We start from the raw sequence: 25082 nt of genomic DNA on the forward strand, positions 1-25082 counted from the left end.
GATTTGCATTTGGAAATGCTGTATGTTAGAGCAAATTATGGTGTTTTATTTATCATGATGAAGATACAAACATGCTTGTAGACTGCACATTTGGTTACAATGTAGTTGTAATCAGGGACTGTGATTAAAGAGGAAATATCTGACTTTGTTCTGATAAGGTAAGCTTACTATATATTATATATAGGGCCTCAATGTATATGTATTAAACATGCCTGTATAGTAGATTGGTAGCCTTTTTGTCTCTTTATTGAGGGTAACAACTTCAGTGACACACACTGCTTTCCAAGCAGGCCCTCTGATGTATGTATGTTCCATTTTGGTTGTGTTTTGCTTCTTTTTTGCAAGACTTTCTCACACATTTATCCTATTGCGTTGTAATTTTGAACGGTGACAGTGGAAAGTGCATTGAGCTGCTCCGTGATGGGGGAAAGTGCTAGAGGTCAGCATTAGCAGTAGAGGGCAGTGTTGAATTTGAGCTTGATTAGACTAATTTCAAAATTTGACCTTTGATCCCCTTCACTTTGGGGTCATTAATGTTTGCAAATATGTTTAGATCATGTAAGGATAACTCTTGTTGAATTTGAGCTTGATTGGACCAATTTTGAAATTTGAAGAACTGTATCAAAAGTGTATAAAAAACTGTATCAAAAGTGTATAAAAACTGTATCAAAAGTGTATAAAAAACTGTATCAAAAGTGTATCAAATGGCATGTATCAAAAATAGGGCGGTCCCGCTGGCCAGCATTAGAATTGGAACGCTGATTTGATACAGTGACATATTTGATACACTTTTGATTATAATTATGTATGAAATGTGTATGAAATGAAAGGATCAAAATTTCAACGCTAATTTGATACAGTTTAAATTGGAAAGCTGATTTGATACAGTAACATATTCGATACACTTTTGATATAAATTATGTATGAAATGTGTATGAAATGAAAGGATAAAAATGTCAACACTAATTTGATACAGTTTAAATTGGAACCCTGATTTGATACAGTTACATATTTCATACACTTTTGATATAATTATGTATGAAATGTGTATGAAATGAAAGGATAAAATTTGAACGCTAATTTGATACAGTTTAAATTGGAACGCTGATTTGATACAGTTACATATTTCATACACTTTTGATATAATTATGTATGAAATGTGTATGAAATGAAAGGATAAAAATTTCAACGCTAATTTGATACAGTTTAAATTGGAACCCTGATTTGATACAGTTACATATTTCATACACTTTTGTATAATTATGTATGAAATGTGTATGAAATGAAAGGATAAAAATTTCAACGCTAATTTGATACAGTTTAAATTGGAACCCTCATTTGATACAGTAACATATTCAATACACTTTTGATACAATTATGTATGAAATATGTATGAAATCATAGACTCTGAGTCTATGATGAAATGAAAGGATAAAAATTTGAACATAAATTTGATACAGTTTAAATTGGAACCCTCATTTGATACAGTAACATATTCGATACACTTTTGATATAAATGATGTATGAAATGTGTATGAAATGAAAGGATAAAAACTTGAATGTTAATTTGATACAGTTTAAATTGGAACCCTGATTTGATACAGTAACATATTCGATACACTTTTGATATAAATGATGTATGAAATGTGTATGAAATGAAAGGATAAAAATTTGAACGCTAATTTGATACAGTTTAAATTGGAACCCTGATTTTATACAGTAACATATTCGATACACTTTTGATATAAATTATGTATGAAATGTGTATGAAATGAAAGGATAAAAATTTCAATGATAATTTGATACAGTTTAAATTGGAACCCTCATTTGATACAGTAACATATTCGATACACTTTTGATATAAATGATGTATGAAATGTGTATGAAATGAAAGGATAAAAATTTGAATGTTAATTTGATACAGTTTAAATTGGAACCCTGATTTGATACAGTAACATATTCAATACACTTTTGATATAAATTATGTATGAAATGTGTATGAAATGAAAGGATAAAAATTTCAACGAAAATTTGATACAGTTTAAATTGGAACCCTGATTTGATACAGTAACATATTCGATACACTTTTGATATAAATTATGTATGAAATGTGTATGAAATGAAAGGATAAAAATGTCAACACTAATTTGATACAGTTTAAATTGGAACCCTGATTTGATACAGTTACATATTTCATACACTTTTGATATAATTATGTATGAAATATGTATGAAATGAAAGGATAAAATTTGAACGCTAATTTGATACAGTTTAAATTGGAACGCTGATTTGATACAGTTACATATTTCATACACTTTTGATATAATTATGTATGAAATGTGTATGAAATGAAAGGATAAAAATTTCAACGCTAATTTGATACAGTTTAAATTGGAACCCTGATTTGATACAGTTACATATTTCATACACTTTTGATATAATTATGTATGAAATGTGTATGAAATGAAAGGATAAAAATTTCAACGCTAATTTGATACAGTTTAAATTGGAACCCTCATTTGATACAGTAACATATTCAATACACTTTTGATACAATTATGTATGAAATATGTATGAAATCATAGACTCTGAGTCTATGATGAAATGAAAGGATAAAAATTTGAGCATAAATTTGATACAGTTTAAATTGGAACCCTCATTTGATACAGTAACATATTCGATACACTTTTGATATAAATGATGTATGAAATGTGTATGAAATGAAAGGATAAAAACTTGAATGTTAATTTGATACAGTTTAAATTGGAACCCTGATTTGATACAGTAACATATTCGATACACTTTTGATATAAATGATGTATGAAATGTGTATGAAATGAAAGGATAAAAATTTGAACGCTAATTTGATACAGTTTAAATTGGAACCCTGATTTTATACAGTAACATATTCGATACACTTTTGATATAAATTATGTATGAAATGTGTATGAAATGAAAGGATAAAAATTTCAATGATAATTTGATACAGTTTAAATTGGAACCCTCATTTGATACAGTAACATATTCGATACACTTTTGATATAAATGATGTATGAAATGTGTATGAAATGAAAGGATAAAAATTTGAATGTTAATTTGATACAGTTTAAATTGGAACCCTGATTTGATACAGTAACATATTCAATACACTTTTGATATAAATTATGTATGAAATGTGTATGAAATGAAAGGATAAAAATTTCAACGAAAATTTGATACAGTTTAAATTGGAACCCTGATTTGATACAGTAACATATTCGATACACTTTTGATATAAATTATGTATGAAATGTGTATGACATGAAAGGATAAAAATTTGCACGCATATTTGATACAGTTTAAATTGGAACCCTCATTTGATACAGTAACATATTCGATACACTTTTGATATAAATTATGTATGAAATATGTATGAAATGAAAGGATAAAAATTTGAACGCTAATTTGATACAGTTTAAATTGGAACCCTGATTTTATACAGTAACATATTCGATACACTTTTGATATAAATTATGTATGAAATGTGTATGAAATGAAAGGATAAAAATTTCAATGATAATTTGATACAGTTTAAATTGGAACCCTCATTTGATACAGTAACATATTCGATACACTTTTGATATAAATGATGTATGAAATGTGTATGAAATGAAAGGATAAAAATTTGAATGTTAATTTGATACAGTTTAAATTGGAACCCTGATTTGATACAGTAACATATTCAATACACTTTTGATATAAATTATGTATGAAATGTGTATGAAATGAAAGGATAAAAATTTCAACGAAAATTTGATACAGTTTAAATTGGAACCCTGATTTGATACAGTAACATATTCGATACACTTTTGATATAAATTATGTATGAAATGTGTATGAAATGAAAGGATAAAAATTTGAGCGCTAATTTGATACAGTTTAAATTGGAACCCTCATTTGATACAGTAACATATTCGATACACTTTTGATATAAATTATGTATGAAATATGTATGAAATGAAAGGATAAAAATTTGAGCGCTAATTTGATACAGTTTAAATTGGAACCCTGATTTGATACAGTTACTTATTTGATACACTTTTGATATAATTATGTATCAAATATGTATGAAATGAAAGGATACATTTCATTTGATACTTTTTGATACATTATCTTGGCATTTGATACACTTTTGATATGTATAAAATGTGTATGCAATGTTAATTTGATACAGTTTTGATACCTAAAAGTGTATGAAATGAGGGTTCCAATTCAAAGCCTTTTATTTCATACATTTTTCATACGTATCAAAAGTGGTGTATCAAAAGTGTATCAAATTTCAGCCAGGGGGTGTAAGCTCAAATTTCTACATAGCATTTGTGGATGATGTCTACCGGGGTCACTCCCATTGTGGTCTGTACATCATCCCGCAATAAGCAACTTTTGAAAAGCACCCTAAACAAGGATTTATCTTTGGGCTAAAACAATACCCTAAACAGGTAACACACGCCTGTTTTCACACCCTACCCTGGCTGAAATTTGATACACTTTTGATACACCACTTTTGATATGTATGAAAAATGTATGAAATAACAAGTATTTGAATTGGAATCCTCATTTCATACACTTTTATGTATCAAAACTGTATCAAATTAACATTGCATACACATTTTATACCTATCAAAAGTGTATCAAATGCCAAGATAATGTATCAAAAAAGTATCAAATGAAATGTATCCTTTCATTTCATACATATTTGATACATAATTATATCAAAAGTGTATCAAATATGTAACTGTATCAAATCAGGGTTCCAATTTAAACTGTATCAAATTAGTGTTGAAATTTTTATCCTTTCATTTCATACACATTTCATACATAATTTATATCAAAAGTGTATCGAATATGTAACTGTATCAAATCAGGGTTCCAATTTAAACTGTATCAAATTAGCGTTGAAATTTTTATCCTTTCATTTCATACACATTTCATACATAATTATATCAAAAGTGTATGAAATATGTAACTGTATCAAATCAGCGTTCCAATTTAAACTGTATCAAATTAGCGTTGAAATTTTGATCCTTTCATTTTATACACATTTCATACATAATTATATCAAAAGTGTATGAAATATGTAACTGTATCAAATCAGGGTTCCAATTTAAACTGTATCAAATTAGCGTTGAAATTTTTATCCTTTCATTTTATACATAATTATATCAAAAGTGTATCAAATATGTCACTGTATCAAATCAGCGTTCCAATTCTAATGCTGGCCAGCGGGACCGCCCTATTTTTGATACATGCCATTTGATACACTTTTGATATAGTTTTTGATACACTTTTGATACAGTTTTTTATACACTTTTGATAGTTTTTTGATACACTTTTGATAGTTTTTTTGATACACTTTTGATACAGTTTTTTATACACTTTTGATACAGTTTTTATACACTTTTGATACAGTTTTTTATACACTTTTGATACAGTTTTCTAATTTCAAATTTCAAAATTGGTCCAATCAAGCTCAAATTCAACAAGAACTATCCTTACATGATCTAAAAATATTTGCAAACATTAATGACCCCAAAGCTCAAAGTGAAGGGGTCAAAGGTCAAATTTTGAAATTAGTCTAATCAAGCTCAAATTCAAAACTGCCCTCTACTGCTAATGCTGACCTCTAGCACTTCCCCCATCACGGAGCAGCTCAATGCACTTTCCCTATCAACGCGTTCAAAATTACAACATAATAGGATAAATGTGTGAGAAAGTATTGCAAAAAGAAGCAAAACCCAACCAAAATGGAACATACATACATCAGAGGGCCTGCTTGGAAAGCAGTGCTTGTCACTGAAGTTGTTACCCTCAATAAAGAGACAAAAAGGCTACCAATAACAAAAAGATTCAGCAGGGTTTTTTACTATACAGGCATGTGCTATATTCATGCTTTTATACATAGAGGCCCTATATATAATATATAGTAAGCTTACCTTATCAGAACAAAGTCAATTAAATATCCTCTTTAATCACAGTCCCTGATTACAACTACATTGTAACCTAATGTGCAGTCTACAAGCATGTTTGTATCTTCATCATGATAAATAAAACACCATAATTTGCTCTAAAATACAGTACATTTCCAAATGCAAATCCTGGTGTTAACTGCATGCATGCCACATGGGCAAATTTGAAAATGATGAGTCATTATCTGGACATGTGATCAGTTATTGATACAGTTTTGATACACTACAAAAGGTCAGTTTATGAAAGTCCAATTTGATACACTTTTGATATACCTCTAGCCACCAAAAATTAACCAAGTTCAATTTGATACACTTAACATACGGTCATTTTCACGGTAAAGGGTGTAACTTTGGATTTTTAACATTTTGATCCGTAGTGTTCTAATAAAGCCACAGAATTCCATGATTTTTGGCCACATAAGTCATCTAGTTAGCAGCTACCTTGGGTAGCATAATCATCTTCGGGAGTTACTGCGTTCAGTTTTAGTAGGCTTAAATGTACCTAATATTGCCATCTTGAAAAACTATAAAAACAGTAACATTTTTGTAAAACCCTGTGTTTTCTTCAGTTAGTTCATGGATAATTTTTCTTATCCTGAAAGTACGGTCATATGTTCAGTAAACACTGCCACATTAGATTTAATTGTGAACAGCCCTGTATTTTTGAGAACCGGACTTCGAGATTTGTTGTTTCGGAGGCTTCATTTTCCGTTAACAAACTTTGTGGGTATAGCTTTGGTTCATAATTCTTGGTTATTTCTTCACTTCTTCTTGATTCATAACAGTTGATATCTTAACTTAAAATGGGTAACAAAAATTAGTCGATTTGCAAGCTTTTAAAATTTTTATAAAATCTTGACTTCAAAGAGCCAATTTTCCGTTAACTTTTTGAAGCCTCCAAACAAACTGTTCAGCAAGCTTGGGCAAATATAAATAAAAGAGCTCATCCAATCTATTTATCAAAATGTAGCAAAGTAGATCCTCAAGTCACTTGTTTTTAAATCATGGAGATATATATCACCGTTTGAAAATGGGACCCAATACAAACTTTCCGTTAACAATTGAAGCCTCCGAAACAAATGAAGCCTCCGAAACAACAATAAGGTTAATTATCATCTATGCATATCTAAATTGATGTGTTCCATATTGATATCTGCATTGTAATTGTTACATGATATGTGCAGAATGTCATAAATTTAAAAAAAAATTGATATTATGGTTAATGTTTGAAAAATATACTGATACCCAAGAGAGTCCGTTTCGGAGGCTTCACATGCAAATAACACCATACTTAACAAATGGGTGAAAAAATTACCATGTTATAAATCTACAATATCTGCTGCATAGAATCATTGATTCAATACACACACAAAAATAACAGCTTAGATGATCCCAACAGTGTTGTTTTCAAAAAAACTACTTCTGCAATGTTTAGCCATTGTTAACATGAAGCCTCCGAAACAACAGCAAGCCTCATTTCATGACTTGCTGTGATAATTTAAGTTTTGTCACAACTGAAATTCAATACTTAGAAGCAAAGCATGAAAATTGGTAATTGTGATATTTTTTACCTATTTTTTCATGTCAACTTGTAGTAGTTAGCCAAATATTTTACTTTTATGATCACCTGTGTTGTTAACTGAAGCCTCCGAAACACAAATCGCTTGAATTGCCAATTCTAAAAATAACTCCAATTTCTGTGAAACTTGGCTGGGAGGTTCCTTTCATCAAGTAGTATTTGTACATGAAGTTAGACATTCAAATTATTTTAGGAACCCAATTAAAACTTAAAAAATATGTTTAAGGTTGGGAAATTTCCATTGCAAATGACCCTTGATGTTAAAAATTTTCAAAATTGCAATTACAAACATAGCAAAACATGGTATATAATGTAACTTATATCTGTTGACTTACTTTGGAATGGGATTTCACATGTATTCCAGCTTTCATGTCATAATTTTCTGAGCTTATGTAAAATACATTTTTTCTTAGATTTTAACCAAAATGTTATGGAAATGTCAAATTTTTTATCAGAAATCAAAAGGTTTAAGCCTTGAAACATTATATTACTGGAATTTAAGTTGCTTCTATGCATGATTACAGTAAACAGAAACATATTTAAGTGGTTTGAAATTTTGACCCTAAAAATCAAAAGTTACACCCTTTACTGTGAAAATGACCATACACTAAAAAACAGGCAAAGTCCAATTTAATACACTTTTGATACATGTATGCAGCCATAATTTGACTAAGTCCAATTTGATACACTTTTGATATACATCTAGCACCAAAAAGTTCATTTTGATACACTTTACATACACTAAAAAACTGCAAAGTCCAATTTGATACACCACAAGCATGGCCAAAATTAACTAAGTTCAAATTCGATACACTTTTGATACATTTTTGATACAGTTAGGTGGTATTTGATACAGTTTTGATACCCTATATTTTCAGTTGATACATTTGCAATACACCCTTTGTATATCAAAACTGTATCAAATTGCCGTTTGATACAGTTTTAATACACTTTGATACACTTTTGATACACTTCTTGCTGTATAGAATTTCTGCTAGGGTAAACAGGGATTTTATTCCTTGCATCAAATTTCATACACTAAATTTCATTTCCGCGTATTAGCAATTGCAATTTTGCTACCCTTTTTTCCAATTTTTCATATTTTTGACACCCTAAACACGATACACGCGTATCTTGCCTACCCTGGAAAAACTATACCCTTTTTACGCGTTTTTATTATCGCGGATAGTGTACAGGCCACAATGAGAGTGATCCCTCCGGGGATGTCTACCATAGCTTCTGAGGACAGCTTTACCACGTCCACCCTGGATTGCCTCAGTGGTAATCACACAGTCCAGTCCAGCATGTATGTATCACAGGGAGTATTACTTGGACAAACAATAACATGTGTGATACAAATTTCAACAACTCTTCCTATACCTTTGTACAGGAGCCAACCGTTGTTAATCCGTGATGAACCCACACTTTTACTGTAGCGTATACGCGAAAGCGAGCGAGACTACGTGTTACGCGAGAGCGCGTAAAATTCGTCATGCCTGGAACCTTTGTGCGTATGCAAGCTTACAATTTGAATTCAGTATTTTACAGGTAGCGGCTATAAACATTGCCGTTTTATTCTGTAGTTTTATTGCTGATATCAACAGAGAAATCATCGAAGTTTTTGTAAGGCTGAGTGGCAATGATTAACTGACATTCCTCGTAAAATAATCGTGAATTATACGATCACCGGTACGATCTTTAGCTTCTTTTCGTTGTTGAAAGGATTCAATCATGTTTCACCATTGTTCATCACCGATTAACAACGATGAGTCCGCGTCGTCTGCGTGGTTTACTTCGCGAGGGCAGCTTTAGCTGCCCGAGCATGATTGAATCCCTAAAACATGATTGAATCCCTAAATGATCAAAATGCTTCACAGAAGTTCATACATTTTGATGAATTCTGATCCTTTGGTGAGGGGTATATTTAGGAGTTTGAATAAGTTAAAGTCATTTAGGGGTCAAGTGTTTTTTTTTTCATTTAGGACACACACAACATTCCATATGATCAGGAAATTAATTTCTTGTTGGTCATTATTTTATGCACCATGCAATTAAATAATCAACTTGCTTACTTTCTGTTATTGATTTTCTTCTTTCACTTTTTATCAGAAAAGCATATAGACGAATCCAACAAACCAAGTCATGGTCAGGATTTGGTCGGCCATGACTGGGTCCCCGCAGCACCAAACTGGTGTTGTGACTGCCCAATTGGGTGGATTAAAGCCGCTTAAAATCCGATGTTAGATTCTTTTGTGTTGTAAATTGTCATCATTCTTTTGTCTCACGTGTAACACGGGTGATAGAATGCAGTTTAAAATACCCTCTAAGGCGCATCATTTCACATTTTTAGGTGAGATGGAGCAGACGGGGACCCAAATATGGCTGCCATTGAGGTGTAGGAATGCGTGAAATTGGATTCGTCTATAGCCCACATGGCAAATCTGTAATATCCCGTTTTGTTGCCCTCCCCCACGATGTAAGTGAGAAGAAAGTGACGAATTGATGTAATTAAAATGTCATTTAAAAGTAAGAAATGTCAAATACAAATCAGATAATTAGGTAGTTTGAAGTTCTCAACTTTGGATGCTGGCAGGAAGCAGTAAACTCATATTTATTTATCTGGATTCGGCCGTCTGCCAAATTCATAACGATATGATGATGGTATTGTCCACTCTTTTTCCAGACATCATCTTCATGTAGTTCTAGATGAGATTTATTTGATGAGTATATTTGGTGAAGGAGCAGAACATAGCAGCATTCTGAGGTACAAAACTGAGGACATTCCTGATCCAAAGAGGACACATTTTACCTGGGGATTTAGCAAGGTCAGTTTTTTATTAAGATTTATTTTTGGATGCATATTTTGGAAGGTATTAACTAATACTTGGTTTTGAGATCAGTGAGCTATTCCATTTGAAATCCTCACTCCCCTAGTGAAAGATTTATTTCAGTCTGCCACAGAGGGAGTATGGGTTTCAAATAGAAGTGGCAATTGGGTAACTTCCATTTGAAATACTCCAGTAATATAGCCATACATATAGGTGTCCAAATAATTTACCTGTAGCCAAGTTAAATTTGAAAATATTTCATATGTAGAAGATTTCACTTAAAACTTCATCAGGGGTATAGTAGACTTCAAATAGAATAGCCAATTCCATTTGAAAAACATACTCCCTCTGTGGAAGACTTTACTTAAATCTTCCACAGGGGTACGGCAGACTTTAAGTGGAATAGCCCAATTCATGTTCAAGCAGGATAAATACAAACAAAATGAAATGCATAAAGAAGAAAATGTATGCCACAACTTCATTCCCCAAAGGCTGCAATTTTGTCACATATAGAACAAACAATATGTGACGTGTCATGTCAAAAGGAGACACTTTTGGACAGGTTATCAATTTTGAGGTTTTTACATATCTTAAATATAGAGATATTTTCTCCACAATGCCGTTTTCCCCAATGAAATCGGGTCCCCCCCCATGCACCAAACTGGTGTAGTGAATGCCCATTTGGGTGGATTAAAGTCGCTTAAAATTCGATGTTAGATTCTTTTGTGTTGTACACTGTCATTATTCTTTTGTCTATGTGTAACACAGGGGATAGAATGCAGTTTAAAATACCCTCCAAGGCCGCATCATTTCACATTTTAGGTGAGATGGAGCCGACAGGACCCAACTTTGGCAGCCATTGATGTGTAGGAATGCATGAAATTGGATTAGGGGGTGTATCTACTGGAATAACCCATGGACTTCAAAACACTTTCATCCTCTGATGTTCAGTTTCACCAAAATTTGTCGTTGGGCAGGAAAAACCTATGTACTTGTAGCCCTTGAATATGTTTAAAACAAAACTGCCAAGAGCTAGGTTACATAGGAGGTTTTGCTTTAAACATGATCAGGGGCCAATGACACATATAGGAAGGTTATCCTGCTTTTTATATTTTCAGTTTCTGGTAGTCAATTGTTCAGAAGTGAAAACGCAAGGGATTATAGTTGACTTGTAACTTGAATTCATTGTTAGTTGAACTAACAATTAATCAGAATTAATGCTAAATTTATATTGAACAATATCAATACAGGCAAAGATTCACATGTTATCACCAGTGGCATATTGTCATGTCTCTCTCATCATAATAATTACATTTTACTAGGCAGGATTGGCATACAACAGGTCAGGGACAGACTTAGGTTTCAGTTTTCTATTGGCCCTCCGGGCCAGTGAAACAGCGATCTACTGGCCCTGCAATAAATTTACTGGCCCAACTTTTTCAATATGTTCTACACCAAAAAGTGCAAATAAAGATATATAATATGTTCCCATGCCCGTAAACAGGGGGCAGGTGGTGAACACCCCCTCGCCAAATGCCCAAAAAAAGTACCCTATTTTGACCCAAAAAGTCCCATTCACGAGCGTAGAGCGAAAAATAGAGATTTTCAGTCCTTGTCGGTCAGAAAAGGTCCTAATTTTGAACAAAAGTCCACTTTTTAAAAATCCTGGTTACGGACCTGCACGTTCCAATGCGACTTTTAAAGTTAGAGACTACCAGTTACCAAACTTGATACATGTTACTTGTGTGTTAACATTATTTTATTCTGTGCCACCATGGACCCTAAAAATCTTTTTCCAGGATCTATTGTGCCACTTTAATTTAAGCAAACCTGAACATTTTTAATTGTTTTTTACTGAGCGTATTCAATATAGAGAGACTAGTCACTAACACAAGTTCAGTCAGTAGTCCTTCCTTAATTAATAAATCTATAGTTCCAAAAGTTCACAAAAGAAAAGGTTCAAGTATGCGGTATTGCAATATCGCTATCATCATCAGATAGAGCATGAAAGAGCATGGAAATAGTATGTAGGCCTACATCGCCGTAAAAAGCGGCCGTATGTTTCCAACTTGCTTGCAACACAAGGATAAGAATAAATGGACAAAAAATCATTAAATAAAAATATAAATTACACACAGGTGACATGTGGAGCAGAAACTGTGTCCAATTATGTCCGGGAATGGCTTTTAATTAAGCGAAGTCGAATTAAAACTAAATTGTCAATGGGGAGAAATTTTTGGCCAGGTGTAAAGATGGGAGTTTTTTCCCCCCTTGTGTATAATATGGGTTAAGCCGTTGATCCACTTGGAGTTATGCACATCAGTGATTTCAGATATGCGTTCACCCATGTTAAAACAGGTGCATGGTTATAATGCAATCATAATGGTTTTGTTAAATGTTTTTGTTGTTGCTATGATGCAACCAATCACTGGGCATAATGTAGCTGGTCAAATGCAAATGGGTTTTTGACTCATATCATGTTTTATCATCGAGAGATCAACTTCTATTGAAAAACCCACCCTCCACACCCAATAAATGTACATATATTAAGTGCAAGTAAAGTAACAGTGAGTCATGTATAAGTTAACATGTTTTAGCGGAAAATTAGTAAGAATAATCAATTGGTCATAAGTTTTACATAACTGTCAAAACATGTTTAATGCTAACTTATGCGGCTTAAATTTACACGAGCATTAAACTAGTAAGAATAATCAATTGGTCATAAGTTTTACGTAACTGTGAAAACATGTTTAATGCTAAATTATGCGGCTTAAATTTACACAAGCATTAAATGTTTTATCAGAGCGTTAAACGTTTCAAAGTTAATCATTTGAAACAAAAATACCTTAAGAAATGTCAAATATTCACAAAATGAGTTAAATTCGAAGTCATGCATAACAATATAAGAATTGAAGCAAATATTAACAAGCCGTGCAGGCTTAATGGAAATTAAGTTAATGCCTTACATGTTTAATAAAACATGTTTATCATAATAAGTGGGGACACGGATAAGATAATACATGTAACTCGCAAGTCAGCAAGTAATTATAATTTTGAATTCAAGTTTAAGTCCTAAACACTGCATATAGCGGTCGTGTTACTAGGAATGTCTCCAAGGGCAAAACACTGGAGAAAAATGGTTCACAATGTAAATAGAGAACTAGCTGTATAGAAATTAGATAACAAGAGTCAACAAATTCAAAATAAGTGTGATATGACGTTGAATTCATAGCAAATTCTGAAGTCTGAGAATTTGTATGCTAAATAATTCCACAAAAAGAATGTTTCTGTCGGCATCAAGGAGGCACTTTATCATAAAATCAAAAAGTAGAAGAAGAAACACTTTACCACATAATCAAAAAATAAAATAAAATAAAAACCAAAACAACCAAAAATGGTTGTTGACGTTAAAGACACAAGCCAAGTATGTGACTGTATGTCACCAGTTTCCTAGGCAGGGTGGTAAATACATACCAATTAACTGTGCCAAAGATGGGAAATAAATACGTGAAATAAGTGAAGCAAAACTTTTCATGTCTATAAAAGAAGACGATATGTGCAGTTATTTTTCGGCTTTCAATGATATTATGCATTAATTATATGCATTTATGACAAATCATGGCAAATGACATGATCATTATTTGAAATCTGCGTAAAGTTGGAATTGGGTGTTATAAAATACACTTTGAGGCTTTGGTAACTTGTGCCCTTAATTAGTGCAAATTATGGTCATGTTTGGCTTTGGGGCATTTACCATAGGGAATAATATGTGCCCTGAAATGGCTGCGGATTATGGTCTTGTCCGAGTCAAGGGTCACTTTCCCATGGAATCTAGAAGTGTGCCAATTGGCGAATATTTATGGTGAACAATGGTAACTTGTGCCCTTAATTAGTGCAAATTATGGTCATGTTTGGCTTTGGGGCATTTACCATAGGGAATAATATGTGCCCTGAAATGGCTGCGGATTATGGTCTTGTCCGGGTCAAGGGTCACTTTCCCATGGAATCTAGAAGTTGTTAAATTAATAACGCATAAGAAATAATGTGCCTTCAAATCGCAGCAGATTATGGTCATGTCTGGTGTCGAGGCATTTTTCTTTGGTATGAGATACTTAAGAAATCCCATAGAGGATATTCTTTATATATAAATAAACCAAATGATCTCTCGGTTGGTATAGAACATGACCACCACAAAATTGTGTTGTCTCCCATGCTTGTTTTTGAGTCCAATGACAATTATGTCCATCGCTGATTATATCTTGCCTCATATGAGTTATATCAGGATCAAAAATCTAGTGGCCCGCCGGGCCAGTATTGTTGGAAGTTTACTGGCCCAAGGCAAAATCAACTGGCCCCGGGCCACCGGGCCACTGCTTAAATCCGTCCCTGCAACAGGTCCAAGATATGATGTTACACGGGTCCACATTAATGTGACACTTAAGAAAAAAGGTGACACTTGCACTATCTTTCGGACTGTTTCTGTCCCTGTCATGACCTTTGTTTTCTTCATAGTCCAGTTACCCTGCTTCAGGCAGACCGTGGCAGTCCCAAAGATAGTGCAAGTAAAAGGGGTTGAAATCGAGCAGGTCGAGGAATAGAGAGAAGTAATTCATTGGTAGAGCACCAACGCAGTCACCTTCGGAGCTTATTTCACCCTTATAGATGAGCACTCCATTATAATGCCTCTTTGAAAGTGTCTTGGGTAGTATTTCTTGAACTGCATATCTCCTTGTCTTGGGTAGGCATCAACCAATTCTCTGAGGTCTCTGGACTTAGGACCAGACTCTGGTGGGTTAATGTCAAAAAAATGAGCTTATTTGCATATTTTGTCTACATTTTCATTAGTCCACACTGCAGTTAATGCAATAACCGATCAACTTCTATCTTGGCATTGGGATCGTACAATGTACATGGCCTGATGTGCTGTATAGTTTTGTGTCATGTTATTTGCATATTTATGAATATTAATGAGCTTATTTGCATATTGCCTATTATTTGTTTTTACCAACCTTTGTTATTTACACACCTTTGTGTGCGTGTGTTGGGGGCACCTTAATTATGAACTGCATAATTCTAGTTCTCATTTCTTTTCAGGATTTTGCTATGTCCGATTATGCGAGCTGCCATGATATATACCTGGAATCCAAGCATATATAAAGCCCTTGCAGAATTAGCTGTATTCCATATGTTCACTGCCTCTATACAGCACCAACTGAAGTGCTTATTACAGGATCAAGGTTTGAATCTTTGGTGTTGGTTTCCTTTCCTATTTCTTTCTCTTGACTATCTGGTATGTGAGGCACCATGATTTAGACATGGAACCTAGGTATTAAAGAAATTCCATCAATGCACTGCCTCTGCACAACACAGCCTCAAAAATTATTATGTTACAATTAGGGGTAGTGCAATAATTATATCGTTATGAATTCGGCAGACGGCCGAATCCGGATTCGGCTTTTAGTAAACTCATTTTACGCATGTATTACTTTTGAATTTGAGAACAAGGGATCAATGCTGTACATAGTAGAGGGCAGCATATCATTTTTTAACGGAGATCAGATGATAACAGCATAGTAAGTATTCAAAAGAGGGCGGTATACAGGGTTAGCTAACGGTGCATCGCAGTACGGTAACCTTTAAAAAGTCGATATGCTGCCCTCTATAGGTAAAGTATTGATCCCTAGTTCTCAAATTCAAAAGTAATGCATGCTTAAAATGAATTTACCAAAAGCCGAATCCGGATTTGGCCATCTGCCGAATTCATAACGATATGTACCCTAGGGTGGTGAATTCTCAAAATGGTCTGCCAAAAATTGCTTGCCACCCCCCTTTGGCCATACCAAAAATCTTTGCTGCCCCTTTTGACTTGCCAAAAAACCTTCCCCCCCCCCATTTGAAATTCCAAAAAATCTTTGCCCCCCCTTTACACATGCAAGATTTTGGGGAACCCAAATTTAAAACTTATCATAATGTTGATACGAGTGCAGAGAGCAGGAAATTTTGCACTATTTGAACATGCTGCTAATGATGTTTTCCTACACCTTTTTAGGGTGTAATATAGAAACGGTGCCCAAAGCATCTGTGCCAAAAATCCCCCCCTTTCAACCTATCAAAAAATGCTTCCCTCTCCCTTTTGGCCTGCCATAACTTCGTCAGCCCCCATATAATAGCTTATAATTCACTACCCCGGGGGTACACATAATTAATATTGCACCACCCCTTCAGGTGGTACTACACCCCTTGATAAATTTGTGACTATTTTTGCATTCTTCTCAAAAAATAATTACACACTGGTAACAAAAGTTGAAAATCAATTTTTTTTTTTTCTTCTACCAACTATACATTGTGTCCCCTTAAGGAAGGTTGTTGAGCTTTTCTTCATATTTCAGCTGTTACATTGTACATCCTGACCCAGCAATGTTACAACCTATTCCACCGGAGTAAGTTTTAACACCCAAACTGTATTGGGCTGTTCCCCTTTAACGGTACAAAATACATGTACATGCATGTCAATAACAGTGATAATAAAGGATTCTTCCTCCATGAACCAGCTACTAATAATTATTTTATCCAATCACAGAAATGCTAGCTATTTGAGCAAAAATAGGCACATTGTTACAACCAGCCCTGGACTTCCCATAGAATTGTGTAACATGATTGAATCACAAAGCAAACACATAATTTTGTTAAACTTGACATATTCTGCACTTTGCCCGTTACAGATTTTCTAAACAGCTACTTTTTAACTTATCACCAACGACTTAGGGAGTCTCACAAGATAGTGACAGATAAACTCAAGAAGTTAGAGATACCATACCTACACAGACCAGCTGGTCTATATGTATGGACAGATTTCTCCAAGGTAAGAAGTAGGAATCGCAATGGGTCATACTATAATGGGCAAAAACGTTACCAATTAATATACCAATATAATATAGGTTTCCCCGTCCAATTTTGAACTTTGGTCATTCAGTTTAGTATTCACTCGGTCGGACATCCGGGAACTTTGTCCCCTTTGCGCACGCGCGCGCATAGCAACCAGCTCGAGAAAGGGGAACTGCACATGCCCACACTGGTTTTACAAGGCTATTTCCCCTTTGTGACGTCAGCCCGACCAAGAGAATTGTGTCATACTTTTTCACGCGGAATTGAATGAACGCTTACATTCTCAATTTCAATTCAGCGAATCATGTGTGCAATCTATTTCACTTAATTGGCATTCAAATTTCTAAATAGTGCCTCCAATTTCGCACATTGTACAGCAAATTTTGCAAATTGCAGCCAAATTCACCTAGCCTTGAATTTAGAGCCTGTTTGGTCTTTGTGGTACATCTTTTCAAGGTTAATAAATAATATAGCTGACACTTAAAGGCTCATGTGTTATCACCAGGGTACCACTGGTGTGACGCATTAGTGCCTGGTACGTGTTATCTGCCATTCCAACATTTAAACAAAATAGGTTTTCCCGTTTTTATTATCATTTGCATGGAGTTTGTATAAATGCCACATAGGCCTATTCTATTAGATGAAACTCTGCAAGGGCAGAGTCGCCCTCCTTTTAAGACCACGGTTACACCGGACTGGTCTCAAGTTGTACTGGTGTACGTATAATTATAGTACCATTATTGTGCCTATTCAGCCTCACACGTGTTATAAGACTAATCAGTTTTCTGTTAGTATAGACCAATTGGTTTAATAGTAGACTAAATGCTTGTTATAATTTGGTTCACCTCAAGTTCGTTAGTGCAAGCGTGCCGACAAACCGCCTCTGTACGTGTAAACTCGGCGCGTTTAACTTTACGTGCACAATTTTTTTAACATTTTTTATTTATGTCAAGACATATCAAGGCATTAACATCTGTTATCATTACGATAAAGCTGACAGGTTGGCGCCTAGATAGCTATTAACCTCCTTTTTGAAGCTGGTCCATTTCACACAATTCTAGGAATGATTTGATACTGCGGCGAGCGAAAAACACATTCCTAATGCACCCTCTGTAACTCAACCCCATGCATTTTCGGGTGCATTTCCCCAGATTAGGTGCAATTCGACTGACTGACAAAAGTGGTCAGCTGTATAAATTATACCCCCTTCCCCTGACAGGTGCATTTCCCCTAACATGCCTAACTGGGTGTAGGGGAGACCGGGGCAAGTCGGCCCTCGGGGCAAGTCTGCCCACCCCATGTTTCTGATCTTGTGACTGCTGGAAAAGTACAGTGATGATGTAATTAGCCGGCACACGTCATGCATAGCTAAGTACCCAAGAAAACAAGACAGTCCGACACATCCCGCCACAGAAATTATCGTCAAACACGTTTCCAAGTCAAGGAAGTTAACTTTTTTTGAATTACCGTATTCATTCCAATAAGTGCCCATGCCCCAATAAGCGCCCACCCAGGGTATTTTCAATTTGCTATTGGTACCATTAATATTGAAGTGACAGAGAGATGTCGATATACTGTGAAATAGCTGGAGGACTGCAAGTCCTGTGTAAACTTGCAATACATTTTCTGCATCAGAAAAGCTACTAGATTGTCTCAGGACCCTTTTATAACCTACGTCAATTTGTCTCTAATAAATGCCCCTTACGAACAAATTAGGTAAACCAGGTAAAAAATGACTTTGTTAAGCGCCCTGGGTGCTTATTGGAATGAATACGGTAGTAATATTGTAATAATCTCAAGACCTTGCAGAGACGGTTTTCGTTCTTATATTTATTTGGAAGGTGAATGTTTTGCCCAAACATATTATGCAATTAAAAGATCGACATATTGTGTTTAGTAGGCATAATATGAGGCAAAGAAAAAAAGTACAGTTGGGGCAAGTCCGCCCTGTATGCGAAGGGGCAAGTTCGCCCTGTGTTTTCCCCAGGCGAAATTCTGGGGCATATTCTCCCATCGGCATATTACACAAAATATTGATAATAATACCTTTTAAAAGGATAAACTACAAAGATATTTTATGAAGTTAAGTGGTATCAGTATTACTCATACCACCGTTTATGCCCTAAAACCATAAATGCCGAAGTTGTAAATATAAAGGTTTTGCTCATTTTGGACCCTACATTTATTAGCTTACATTTAGCTTACCCCACCATAGGGGCAGACTTGCCCCAGCATGGGCCAAGTCCGCTCTTGCATCGTGATTTTTATTTTCCCTTCTCCTGCCATTACTGAAAGCTCAATGTTCTTACAAATGTGGTAGTAGTTAGCTACAGTATACAGCTTTGCTTTAAAGTGTGATAGCCTTCTAACATGATAATTGCCCTCACAAGGCGAGACTGAAAAAAATAGGGCGGACACCCTACTTCCCCTTGACTGAGTGACAAAAGTGAGGGCTATAATAGCACCCCCCCTTTGCTTAGGCCAAACAACCAGCAAATTCAGGTTTTTTGAAGCAGCGCCCGCAGGCGATGCTTCCCTATTTAATTTCACCGAAATGGCTTGCATACGATAGGTGATATGCCTCAACTTTTGTTGATACACCATTCAAAATACATACGATAATCGAGCTCAAATGAGATCGAAAATGCGCATGCACATTTTGTATTTGCTATGAGTTTGTTTTGTATGGCAGTACCTGAGAAAGAGATTAAAAATATTGGTCATTTGTCATGGGTTTGTTTTACATATGTCAGTAACTGACTGAGAAAGAGATTACATGAGAGTGAAACCCCCATAATGCATTGCGAGTCAAGGATACTAGCGACTGATCAACAGCTGTTACGTCATCATTTTGATGTTGGTCGTCACTCAGCATGGTCTATGTAATTAATCTTATCTTTCACAACTCCCGTTTTTTGCGTGTGAGTATAGGCCTAGATGTAGTTCACACAGCTAGTATTCAGTGAAATAAACGAATTCACGGAGTCGACAACAACAGGGCTGACAACTTACTTTGATAGAGGACGGGAGTAAAAACTTTGATTAAAAAGTGTTATAAACACAAGGAAAAGCAAGGTTATCCGAAATATTCAATTCTCATGATCATACACTATACAAAATACACGTGGGGAGGGGATCTCCCTGGTTGGAGGTATACGGGGGATGTGCCACGGTTTTAGGGTACCGTACCTTTTCAGCGATTTTGGTATATGATTATGGGTGGGTTTTAAGTGCATTGTACCAATATTTAAATGATAAATCCTTGGCGCTGCTTAACCCTTTAAAAGGGTTTTTTTATTTTTCTAAAATCCAGGCATGAAAATTTTCAGCGTTTTGGCCGATGTCAGTATTTTTCGTTTAATGTTTTCAGTGTTTTTCAGCCTATTTTTTAATCAAATTCACAGAAAATAGTAAAAAACATAGTTTTCAGTGTTTTTTTCCAAGACCAGTTTTCATACCTGAAAATCATGAAATTCTGAGACATATTTGGAAGAAAATTTACTTTCTTTGATACTCTGTTGTATAAAACAATTATTTATTTATACTTTGTTTAAGCAGGGTAATCCCATCAATGAAAACACACAATTTTTATACTTTTGTACAATCGAAAATGACATCTTAATTCAAACCTAAATTTAAAAAAAAAATCTACATTTGTAGTCTTATGCTACTGCAGCAGGTAGTATGTTTGGGGTTAATAATATATCTTTTCATATTTTGTTTCTTTCCAGTACCTTACCTCTACTACTGTTGAAGCAGAACAGGAATTATCTGAGAAATTGTCAGAGAATAAAATATTCATAGCACCATCTGCTGGTTTCTATAGCACTGAAATTGGTTGGTTTCGAATTATTTTTTCAAGGGAGAGAGATGTCGTCAGAGTAGGTAAGCTACTGGGAATCTGCTTATTTAATTTTAAATAAAATTAATAACTTTTTTAAGAGAAAAAAAACTGTAAAAAGACTAATGTTCAAAAATCAATTGGGTTTGACAAAATTTTCTCCATTTTTTTTCTTGAAAAAAAGCCCAATTTTGCCTCACTGTAGCCAAATGTTTTGAAATTTCCCCTAAATTTGGTGGAAAATGGAAAAATTAAGACAATTTGTGTTAAATTTGGCCAAAATTTTTTAAGTTTGCGATATCAATGGGTATATATTGGTATTTTGATGGGTCCACTTTCAAATTATCAGGAGCACACCCCTACTCAAACCAGACCTTTTTTTGTTACCTGTAGATTAATGTTCCTCATCTATTCCACAGCAGCTGATAGGTGTATCCCATCATGCTCTGCAATATCATAGTAGAACTGCACATGTCATAGAAAGTGTACACAAAATCACTTCAACTTCAACTTTCAATTACTCGCTTATATCAGGGGAGCTTAGACTTGTTTGAAATCATATATGACCTCTAAAGTATTGTGAAACTATCCATAGCTCTCAATATTACCCCATGAGAACTACCTGCCGATTGGCCAAAAAGAAGTTTTCATTATCAATTGGACCAATCAGCAACATTGTCAGAATAATTTCACCACGCAAAAATATTGGGGTGAATTATTTGCAGAGCCCCATTCTGATTGGTGATTAAAGTGAAGATATCATCTAATTGACCATCAGAGACAATGTTAGATCGGCAGGTAGTGCTCAGGGGGTTAAGCAGCTCTTACTGATTCATCAGATATATTTATGCCATATTATTACATTATGTTTCTGTATAATTACATGGCTCATTTGATTATTGGTTGTTGTTTTCATATGTGACCCGTTCCGACAAAACCAGGAACAACATTTTTGACATTTCATCATTTGAATAAAAATGTAAGCACGGGACAATAAGCTTCAAAATGATGCCAAAATTATATACATAGCATCAACAGTTTTCAAGATATGGATAATTTTGTAAATGATACCTTGACATTTTTGCTAAATTGCTAGTCTGAGTAATGTGCTAATTAGTTTCTTGCCTTACACAGGATTGAATACACATGGTTCAACTGTCAATTATTGATTAAATAAACCTCTTTTTAATAAGTACTTTCCAAAATTTAAAAGTCCACTCAGTCCCAAGGTCACATACCATGAAATTAAGAATTCCAAAATTTTATTTTTTTATGGGAATGTCATCTTTAAAGGCCTATAACTCAAAAACATGCCTAGCGACTTGTTCCAAGTTTTGTTGGAGCTGGTCACATATTCCTCATGCGTTAAAAGGTATTTGGGGTTCATTCATATATTTTCATGAATAAACGGTTGTTTATGCCATGTATTTTGTCTACAAAACTCAAAAATGTCACCACATGAAGGGTTTCACAGACAACGTAATTTATTGGACAGTCATGTTTTTATTGTAAAAATGTCACCTAATCATATGTCATTTAGTTTTGTCAATTTTTGTTTGATTTTATTTGAAGGTATGGAGAGAATAGCCAAGGTGTGCCAGGAGATACAAAAAAGCCAAGGTCATGCAATATGAGGACGGATGTACAAGTAATTTTTTTTTAAAGTAACAAAAAAGGACAAAATTGAAGTCAACTGATCATATCGTTATGAACACGGCAGAGTGCCGATACGCAAAATTGCTGTTCTGAGAAAACGGCGTTTTAAAATCTTGGTACCATTCCATTGGTCCTTCTAAAAATTTAGAACATTCATGAGCACTCATTTGAAATGTATATTATAGAAGTGAATGTACACGAATTATTGGCAATACTTGCATGTTCTGAAATAATCGATATATCCCTCGAGCTAAGTATACGATTCGTCTCTCTGCCGAATACATTTATCGCACTTAGGCGCGATTTGTCCAAATCAAAATTTCAATAACTACGTCGGTGAGTAAGATTTACCATTAATTTTTGGTGGAAATAAAAGATAACCTGAAACATAATCATAAGCATACAAAAACTCAATTTGCTCAAAATTCTCGATTCGTCACTCTGCCAAATTCATAACGATATACTTGTATGCCAAATGAAGTTATTTTCTTTAAAGCCACATTGTAATATTTCCAATAGATTAGTATTTCCTTTCCATGAAATGTTAGCTTTTACTGTCAGATAGTCCCATTTTAATTTTGAGCTGGACAACTGAGGTCAAGCAAAGAAAATTGGAATTTACTTCCAGCGCCAATGCATGTTACTACGTCGGTCATGCTACGGTACTATCCTTTGATGTACCGGGGTATGTACTGCGTTAAGAACATCGTATATGAGTGCAACTAATATTTCCATTGTAATAATAAACCATCTTTATGATTGTTTATTCATAATCTCGGATTTTGACAAAACTACAACAGCTAAAGTCTCGATTTTTGCAGGGTATCTTACAATCATGTAAAAAACAGAATTTCAATAAATATGGAGGGCGTCCTCCATCAGCAAATGTTACAATTATGGCTTTAATGTTTACGTTCAAAAATACACCCCATATTGAAGAACACTTGTATGCATGGATCCCCAAAGAAGTTCTGGTTACTTCTACGCTTAGGCTCTATTTTTTCTATTGACCCATATTGTACATGCAAAACTCTCATAGAAATATTTAATTATCCCTTCCAAATTGCACATCTTTCCAAACATTTGTGCCCCCCCCCCAAAAAAAATTAATTAATTGATTAAATTTTTGGCTCCAAGCTTGCTTGACGAGCCATCGTGATCGCGCTAAGTGGACGGTGTATTTTGCTTCATTTTTCGGCCACTTCCGATGGTGCTTTTTTATGCTAAGGCTATTTCTGTGTGCGATATGTGCTTTTAAAATTGAGTTCTAACTTTCTAAAAGTTATTTTTCAATCGATTGCACTCCATATTGAGTTGAAATGAGGTGGGGAAAGTAGTTATTTTATGAAAGAAAAGTCCGAAATCGTCATGAGAAACGAGCAATTTCAATCTCTTTGCTTGGTTCCCTGTGTGTGCTAGAGATTATTTTGGTCTGTATAATTTAAGTTGTGAGAAGATGACGGAAATAGACGGATTGCACTATTTTTCTTTGGCAAGTCAAGTGCACCTGTTATCTGAACACGGACCGAAAAGTCATACAAGCTGTTCGTATTTCATCACGCTCTTCAATTTGTAGATTTAATTGTTAGAATATAGTTAAAAACAGTAAATTAAACCATATTGTGGACATGATTCTGAGGAAAATTATATTTTCAATGGGATTTACCCTCTTCGCATAAAATTGAAAAATTTATGTATTTTTCTATAGCAAAACAGTCTAAATAAATGATGTTCCACTTTGCCCAACAATTTTATACTTCAGAATATCAAAGATTAATATGTTTTCTCCTGAAAAACAACATAGTTTTTAGGCTAGGACTTCTTAAGAAATTCAAGACCACGGTTTATTTGGTCGATGTTACATCCACTGTGCCGACCAATCTCGCCATTTTTAACTGTTTATTTTGGTTTCACCACACAAGGGTCATGACCTTACGGTAGCATTGATTGATCATGTTGATTCTAATTGGACGGTCCCAAGGTCATCACAGTTATGAATGAATAATTCATAAGGGGGTGGCAGAAATAGAAAAGTTGAAATAAAAATAATTATTGAATTAAAATGTGACTGAAATTAGTGGTTTCAGAAATCAATGATCATGTTGATTGAAAGTTGCCAAGTTTAATGTTTTACTCTAGGCTGTGTAATATTAATCATGAGCTAAGTTTTTGAGAGAAATCAAACGGAATGTCAAGCAATCAATGACAGCCGGGGAATCACTTTTTAAAAAATCCCCAATCAGAAAAAAGTTACAAAAAAAATAATAATAATTTGACCCGATTGTTTC

The 25082-nt window shown here is 34.4% G+C and overlaps 1 protein-coding gene across 1 annotated transcript in view; it reads left to right on the forward strand.

The window, feature by feature from the left end:
• LOC140167522 (1-aminocyclopropane-1-carboxylate synthase-like protein 1) overlaps positions 1-22772 on the forward strand; it is a 67050-nt gene extending 44278 nt beyond the window's left edge. The window contains exons 9-14 of the mRNA XM_072190828.1: positions 10268-10409; positions 11531-11583; positions 15507-15649; positions 17135-17274; positions 21029-21182; positions 22711-22772. Coding sequence (XP_072046929.1) covers positions 10268-10409; positions 11531-11583; positions 15507-15649; positions 17135-17274; positions 21029-21182; positions 22711-22772 — 694 coding nt within the window. The remainder of the gene's footprint in view (positions 1-10267; positions 10410-11530; positions 11584-15506; positions 15650-17134; positions 17275-21028; positions 21183-22710) is intronic.
• Positions 22773-25082: the final 2310 nt, after the last annotated feature.

Source organism: Amphiura filiformis, chromosome 13 (genome assembly GCF_039555335.1).
Source record: "Amphiura filiformis chromosome 13, Afil_fr2py, whole genome shotgun sequence".
In the NCBI taxonomy this organism is placed as follows: Eukaryota; Metazoa; Echinodermata; class Ophiuroidea; order Amphilepidida; family Amphiuridae; genus Amphiura; species Amphiura filiformis.